General features: G+C 42.7%; 1 protein-coding gene across 1 annotated transcript; it reads left to right on the plus strand.

The window, feature by feature from the left end:
- Window positions 1-97: 97 nt before the first annotated feature.
- Window positions 98-8,149, plus strand: psmf1 (proteasome inhibitor subunit 1). The gene is made up of 7 exons (XM_030421459.1): window positions 98-334; window positions 1,171-1,323; window positions 2,468-2,550; window positions 2,972-3,166; window positions 5,602-5,658; window positions 6,846-7,007; window positions 7,385-8,149. Exons 1-7 carry the CDS (start codon window positions 206-208, stop codon window positions 7,434-7,436), a joined length of 831 nt encoding a protein of 276 aa, XP_030277319.1. The 5' UTR covers window positions 98-205; the 3' UTR covers window positions 7,437-8,149.
- The last annotated feature ends 208 nt before the right edge of the window (window positions 8,150-8,357 follow it).

Genomic DNA, 8,357 nt, shown 5'->3' on the forward strand with positions numbered 1-8,357 from the left:
TTGTTTGTATTATTGTTTTAAAAGTGAGTGTTTTTAATAATTTTATTTTTTACTTTACGTCTGCTTTCACGTATGCTTTTACATTGAAAGGCTCGGACCGGAAGCCGCTCTTGTTGCTGTGGCGCTGACGTCGTGAAGCCGTCAAGACTTTCGTTTTCATTTCTCTCCTAGAAACTGACTTGATGTTGTGATAGATTAAAGAAACATGGCAGGCTTAGAGGTGTTGTATACCTGTGTCTCCGGCGGCATTAGCTGTCCGCAGGACGCCGTGGTGTGTTTCGTCCACTGGGACCTGATAAAGAGTGGATACAGGTGCATCGGGTCTGGAGACGAGGTGAGTTAAATTAGCTAACATCAACTAGCTAACACAAATCTAACGTTATGTTAACGCTCATAAATAAGCATATCTGAGGTGATGTCCAACAGACATCACACCAAACGTAGTTCAAACTACCAGTATATCAGTTTAAAGGTGGATTGATAGCAGTCATTTTTTATTTTGGGGAAATGTGATTAACATAATGATGATTTATGTATCAGTTCTAACTTTGACAAACGGTTTGCCGTTGCTCGCTTTATGATAGAATTCATATTAAGAGGGTCATGGGATTAACAGAAGCTGAGCTGGATGTCCAGTGAAATACTTGCTGTTTTTTGTATGAGATACAAGCCGAAGTGAAGAATGGTTCCTAATTGCTGAGATTAAGATGTTGTGCCTGTTTCTACCGAGGTTATTCATCTGTGCTCCTCAGGAAGAAATGAAACTGTCAGTTTTTCAAATGGAATTCTGTCCTCGCCGACTTGACTCCGCCTGCTCAGTTTAGATTAGCGTTAGCTTCCTAAAGGGGCACGATATGTAACGTTTACTGTCATCCAGTGAACTGTAATAGTATGGCAAACATAGTTGAGCTTTTCCTCTATGAGATTTGGTATTTGGTGCAGAACCAACCAGCAGCTGTTTAAGATAAAGATCCAATAACGACCTCTAAAAACTGTCATGTCATGTTTAGCTAGCTAACACAGTGTTGTGCCACTTGGGACCAGTCACACTGTAACACCACGTTGGGTTTGTCACAGAGGAATCCTGATGAGTTTGTGCTCACATTGTTTTAATGCACACCCTGTTAGTTCTGCTGTTACACCCTCTGTCTCTGTTATTCCCTCCTCCAGCCCCGCAGCAGTGATAAGAAGTCAGAGCTGCTCCCTGCTGACTGGAGCAGCAACAAGGAACTGTACAGTCTGAGATATAAAACCAAAGATGGTGACTTCCAATTCCTGCTCAAAGCCATCGTTGTCGACTCCACCTTGATCTTCAACCTGATGGTAGGTACACCTGATGAATATACAGGGAAATGTGCACAATGTGAGTGACACCTGAAGTGGACTGACAGACAACCAGATGAAGTTAATGAATGATGAGACAAATCCAGGTCACAGCAACAGACATTTATATACGTAATGCAATTTGTATGGGGACAAGTATGTATAATAAATTGATGCAACACACCACAGCATTTCAAACACATGTAAGTCAACAACAAACCCACTAAAGACAGTACAATCATGAACTCAGTGATGACTTTCGAGCATGAAAACACAGACAGAACAGTATAAAACACAGTACACTAAAACACTGCTAACTGTGACCCCAGTCAGGATCTAGTTTGAGTTGAGCAGGTAAGTGTTTTTACACGTTGATCTGAAGAAGCTGTTTGTCCAAACCATCAGGTGCTTCTCATCATTACTGGGATTCTTCACCAAAGAGTCAATTAACAGGAGGAACATGTACATCCATAAATTCCTTGGACGTGCTGGATAGCAATCATCTGCACACGACTACAAAAAAATACTTGAGAAGAAGAAAATAGAGATTCTGTAAAGCATTGAGCTCTGCACTACCAGCTATGTCTAGAGCCAAATCTCAGTTACTGTAGTTGAACGTTGATGGATTAGATACACAAATCTACTTCTGTTGACCTGAGATGTCACATTATTCTTTACTTTGTCTGCATTCTCAACACACCTCAGCTGGGTCTGGCTGTGGAAGGTTGTTTGGATGTCTGCTCAACTTAATGTCACTATATGTACTAAAGATTCCTTAGAAATGTTATTCTTAAGCTCTATACTTTGTAAGAGTGTGTTTGTCCATGTATTGGAAAACAAAACAAACACATTTACCTGTATAAACCTGGTTCACTCCAGTGTTTGGTCTTTTCTGGTTGCACTGACCACTGGAGGTCAGCAAAAACAGGATTTTCAGATATCAGGAGTCTCATGTTGAGTTCACCTGTCTGGTATGTGGTCAGATTTCAGTGATTATTTTCAGTTCAGTAGGTTACATGTGTCTTCACGTCACTCTGCTTTCATTAAAGCCTTTTCTTTATTTCTTTTATTACAGGTGTTTGATCTTTTGCCAGTGTGTTTATGTCTTTTAATGCGTGTGCTCTGCATGTGTTTGTGTGTGAAGAACTCCAGCTCCCAGCAGGTGTCAGACATGACGGTGAACATCAGCGATCATGTGGATGCTGACAAGTTGCAGACGTTTGACAGGTTGGTGTGAGATTCTTTTCATTCTCTCACCCCAAAAACATTTTTGCAATTTTGCACCTGAAACTCGTTCAGGTTCACAAGCGCAGTTATTTGAGGAAGTTACTGTATGCATATATTTGTTTTCTAAGATGAGATGTAGTAATCAGTTATCATGATTGTTCTGATCAAGTTTGTCTTCTTTTGATTATAATCTTTCCTGTTTTATGACAGTCTCCATTGAACGTAAACAGTCTAGTGAAGACATGACGTCTATGACAATTGATGCCAGTTTGTTAAATTTTTATATTTTCGGTTATACCTGTATTCCTTAACACAATGCTCCATTTCCGACTACCAAAAAATACAGGACACTTGTGCCATAAAAGGCTCGGTCAGCTTTATTTTGATAAACCAAGTTAAAACCAAGCGTTTTGTTCTGCAGTGTGTACAAGGATACAGATGGTTTGTCAGAGAAGGTGAGGACTCAGCTGCTGCCCTTCCAGGACAGATCGTCCGGACAGAGGCCAGCGGCGAAGAGCCGCCGGGAGGAGGAGGAAGAGCGGAGACGAAGAGTAGAAGACAGCGACCCCCTCCGCATCCCCCACAGACATCCTCGACAGGGAACACAGCCACACTGGTAGGAAGTCACCCGAAGCTGTTCGTCTTCATGCCAAAAAATCTAAATCTCCAAACCTACAGAAAGAATTCTGATGAATATCTGCAAAAAATATCTTCTAAAAGAAACCGAGGTCGCACACACCCACAACGAATATTAATATGATCGACACAGTTCAGACGCACGGCATTTAGTTTTTGATTGCAGGAGTTGGGAAGTGGAACTCCACACCTCCAGATCTGCACAAAGGTGTCATCAATAATTTATACCTTGCACAAACTGTCTATCATACTGATTCTACTTTTATTCTGATGTACCTTTATGTACTGTGTTGTTTTATATAGTGTAGTTGCTGTTTTTTGCCCCGATATTTTTTATTCTAAACACCTAGAATTTGCATTTACTGCCTCTGAGATTAAAGAGAGCTGCTCTTATCTACACTCATCTTCCTGTCAGGACATCATGAACCCAGATGCGGCGTCACTTGTTATCCACTTTGATACGCAACAAATATACGACACAAAACAATCTGTGCGCGCGCCAAATCCCCATTCCCGTTCCCGACGCCCTACGTGTGACATGTCAGGCTGTTGTCGCGCAGTTTGAAGCCAGAACACAACTAAACACACGAAGGACTTGATTTGAAAGTAGACTCCTGTGTTTGAACCAAACACACATGCTCAGAAATACACCACCGTCTCACACAGACACACACACACATACATTTTGGATGTGCTGAGTTTGTGCTTTGTAGAAAAAAGTCTAGACAGAGAAGCTTCTGGTCGACTACAGCAGCAGAGAGCGAATGAGGGCAGAGCTTGGCGAGTGTGTTTGTGTATGTGAGGAAGAAAGAGAGAGAGCTTCAGGACAGAGTCAACTTTTCACTCCTCGTCTCGTCTGCCTCCTCCTCCACTCTCTCCCCTCCTCCTCCTCCTCCTCCTCCCCCGTCCTCTTAGCTGTGACCCGATCAGATGAGATGTGAGGTGATGTCAGCACTTTATCGACCTCGCTGCTGTCGCCTCCTTGTCCCCACAGAGACGGCGAGAGTGAGAGGGGGGAAGGGAGGGAGGGAGGGAGGGAGTTGAGGATGAGATCAAAACAATGACAGATGGAGAGAGAGAGTTAACCAAAATCTGAGAGAGAGAGAGAAAAGACGTAAAGGGAGAGAAGAATAAGGAAAACGTATAAGTGGCAGAGCTGACGTGAAGGAGATGCGGAGAGACGAGGAATGATGAATGAGAAAGCAAAAATAAAGTCAGTGCCGTAGAAAGTGTTGGAAAGAGAGAGGAGGAGGAGGAGGAGGAGGAGGAGGAGGAGGAGGAGGAGGCTGGAAAGATGAGAGTGTAGAGGAAGATGAAGCACAGCGTGGAGGAGATGGAGATGACAGGAGCGATCCAGAACAGCTGAAGGTTGGATTTATAATTTAGAAACACGCACACAAGATGAAGAAGGAGCCCACAGTGTGTTTCACCACCAGAAAAGCCAGCGTGTGTGTTATTCACGCTGAATAATTCTAATTACTAACGGGATAACTGGGATTAGGAGTGGGATAAGTGATGTATAACGAAGAGCTTTAATTAAATTTTAGTGATCTGTGTGTGGATTCTGGGTCAGCGCAGAGTTCAAGATAAAAGGAGAATTAACGGGACGAATCAAGGGGCAGCAGCTCACCATTATCTACATGAATAATTCATCTTCACAGTGAATCACGTGGTCAATAACATTAAAAGAACAGTAAAATGAATCATCTAAACGTCAGATTATCATCACATAAAATAAGAACGTTAAAGGGACATTACGGGATTTTAAACGTGGGTCTGATATTCACGTATTTGGTTTTTAAATGATTCATACTTTCCAAAAGTTTTTGAATCCAGCAGATCGCCTCAGCTGGGAGCCGCGACACGACTGCAACTCAGTCCTCTTGGGGCGACTCTGACAAATCAGAGTGACGTCAACTGAAAGTGCTTGTTTTTATCACTGAAGGACTTCTAAATGTCTGACGGCATTATAGAAACGGTTCCCACTGAGAGAGACCTTTTTGTTAAATAATGGAGTTGTTTTTGTAACCAGAATCTCTTCGAGATGTCTCACTGAAATCTCACGAGAGGTGAGATGAGTGTCGCCTCGCCTGGATCGTCAGAATCAGCCAAAAAAATAAAATAAAATGAGGCATGATTTAGGGAGTTCTTGCTGACAGTTCCTTGAGGTAAAAACCAAACTCACCTCTGCTTCTCTGACCGACGTTTCCACAGTCGTCTTCCTGCAACAACTCAAGTGTCACGATTAAACAACACGTCTTTCAGCATGAACAAACTGCTTTTGATGTTTTCCAATCTGATGCTTTTAAAGATGGTAAATGTGTGTGTGTGTGTGTGTGTGTGTGTGTGTGTGTGTGTGTGTGTGTGTGTGTGTGTGTGTGTGTGTGTGTGTGTGTGTGTGTGTGTGTGTTTCAGGCCCGACCCCATGATTCCTCCCTTCGCAGCAGGGGGAGCAGATCTGGATCCGTTCGGGTGAGTCCATCTCTCTCCGTCATTATAAATCCTACAAATTAATTTTATGGATATTATTTTCAGATATAGATTGAAGCATCAGTGTGTGTGTGTGTGTGTGTGTGTGTGTGTGTGTGTGCGCGCTTTTATTCTAATCTGGGATTTTGGGGATGAACAGTCGTTGTACGCAGTAACAGACAGACAGCAGAGGATTACTGGTGTTTGTCCAGAATCTCCCAACAACAAAAATCAGATCCTCAGGACGGACGAGACGCAGCGAGTGTGTTCAGTTTCACTTCCCTCCAACAGGACGTCCTCACTGAAGTGTCCTGCAGGAGTTTATGGGTTTAAACCGATTGCTTTTCTTTACCTTGATAAGTCGAGGCGGGGCGATTTGGCCTTTAAGGAACAGTTCACCCAAAAATGATCATTATCAGTATGTAGTCACCCCCATGTCGAAATCTCCTGTCTCCTCTGTAGTTATTTTATCTCTCGCCTTGTTTCCTTGTCTCCTCTCTTCATTTCTCGTCTCCCCTCTGCTTGCCTCCTTATCTCCTTGTTGCTTCAGCCTTGTCTTCTCTCTACTTGTCTCCTTGTTGCTTCAGTCCTTGTCTTCTCTCTACTTGTCTCCTTGTTGATTCCTTTCTCTTTTTTCTCCTTGTCTACTGTCTCCTTGCCTCCTCTGTCAGATCTCATCTCTCCTCTTCTCTTGCCTCCTTGTCCCCTGTCGCATGGGCTCCTTTTCTCCTGTCTCCTTGTCATCTGAGTCATCGCCACCTCTCTCCCTGTCTCTTTCCTTCTTGTCTTCTCTCTCCTTGTGTCCTTTCTCCTCCTCCCTGGCTCCTCTCTGCTTGCCTTCTTGTCTTCTGAGTCCTTCTCTCCTCTTTCATTGTCTCCCTTTCACCTGTCTCGTTGTCTCCTCTCCTCATCGTACTTTTCCCCGTACCCATCCCTCCTTATTCTTAATCTTATTCTCTCCTTGCGCTGATTTTCAGTTTGTTTCCTTGTCTCCTCTCTCCTTGTCTCCTCTCCCCTTATGTCCTTGTTTCCTTACAAATTAAAACTGGTTTGAACTTTTGAGGATTATCAGCTCCCAAACGTCAGCACCAAACAAAGCACCCTTAAAACTGAATTTACGAAAGGAAATATTGAGTGAAATACAGATTAAACACACTTTTCCCTCTCTCACTCTTGTTTTCCCTCCTCAGGTCTCGCGGCGGCGGCGGGATGATAGTCGACCCGTTGAGGTCGGGTTACCCTCGTTCTGGTTTTGACCCAACCAGCGGGATCCCAGACATTCTGCCTCCTGGAGCTGTTCCCCCGGGGGCTCGCTTTGACCCATTTGGACCAGTCGGACGACGCAGACCAGGGTGAGACACACACACACAGACACACACACACACATACAGACATATACATCGGTCCTATTAAAGGAATAGTTCACATTTTTCAAGTCTTAAACATATTTTTGTAAGTGTTTAAAAACCAAAATATTCATTATTTGTAGCCCAACTTCACTTGTGCGTCAGTTGCTCTGGGATTTCAATCGATTAGCTCACTTAACAGCAGACCGCCCAGGTTAATGTTATTGAAATGAGACCGTCTGGATCTTTATTTAACGAGATCGTTAAAAAGAAGAAAAATAAAATCTCAGTTCTGTTCTGGTGTTTTTGGCCTCTTTGAGGACGCAGCGGGAGAAGCGACCAGTGAAAACCTGATGACAGTTCTGTGTGTCTTGTTTCTTTAGGCCGGATCCAGACCACATGCCCCCGCCTGGCTACGACGACATGTTCATGTAGTGCCCATCAGCGTCTCCTGCTTTTCTACTTCCTGTTTGCTACATCCTGTTCTCCAACCAGCTGGAGCCAAGGGGGAAGTTCTCACCTGGTTTAGGTGTTTGCCTGTTTATTTTCTCCTGTTTTTGAGAGAGAGGCTTTGTTTTCTAGGTGTTCATTTCATATAACTAACGTAAACCTCATATATAGATTTCATATAGAAGCACTCGAAGATTGATGTAGAATTGGAGTTGGACAAACGTCAGTAATTCAGGTGAGCTGTAGCGCTGAGAGACGTTCAGTTTGCAATAACAGAAGAAAAGCTGATTTATTTTGGACAAGGTGAAACAAAAAACCTCAAAGTTTGAAACACTCACACTGGAATAACTGACGTGTTCATCATAATCTCTTTTGTTTACGGACACCTGAGATGTTTTTTAAGTCATTTGTCAGTCTGCAGGGAGCGTTAGCGGGTCTTTTCCTTTTCTTCCGAAATGATAGTAAAAAAAAAGTCAGTTAAGATTTTCATCATCCCATAAAACTGCATCTTGTAGTCATAATTTATTCCTAAAGAAAAAAAAAATCTTGTATTGCTGTTGTGGCTACATTAGAAAAGCTTTATATTAGGCTTTTTACAGTTGTCTTTTTTTTGTTTGGAATGTTGTTGATTAACCAACTTTAATTGATAAGAAAAATATTTCATGCCAAAAAAGTCTAATAAAAAACCTCAGACTTCATATTTTGTTCACTGTCGAGTGTTTTGTGGGTTTTTTCTGAAGAGTTGGTGTTTAAACTGAGGGTGGAGGAGCTGAAGCCTATTTTAACGGTTTCAACCTTTAAAATGTTTTCTCGCAGGTAAATCATCAGAGTTAATTTGATTTCATGAAGTTCGGACTGAAATTGAAGCCAATTTTCAGCGTATGTCTTCACTCCGGTCTCCAGAAT

This window comes from Sparus aurata, chromosome 6 (genome assembly GCF_900880675.1).
Source record: "Sparus aurata chromosome 6, fSpaAur1.1, whole genome shotgun sequence".
NCBI lineage: Eukaryota > Metazoa > Chordata > Actinopteri > Spariformes > Sparidae > Sparus > Sparus aurata.

Coding starts and splice junctions, on each gene's coding strand:
- psmf1 (XM_030421459.1), top strand. CDS start 206: ATGGCAGGCTTAGAGGTGTTGTATACCTGTGTCTCCGGCGGCATTAGC. Junction 5,659..6,845: donor GCAGATCTGGATCCGTTCGG/GTGAGTCCATCT, acceptor TTCCCTCCTCAG/GTCTCGCGGCGGCGGCGGGA. Junction 7,008..7,384: donor GTCGGACGACGCAGACCAGG/GTGAGACACACA, acceptor TTGTTTCTTTAG/GCCGGATCCAGACCACATGC.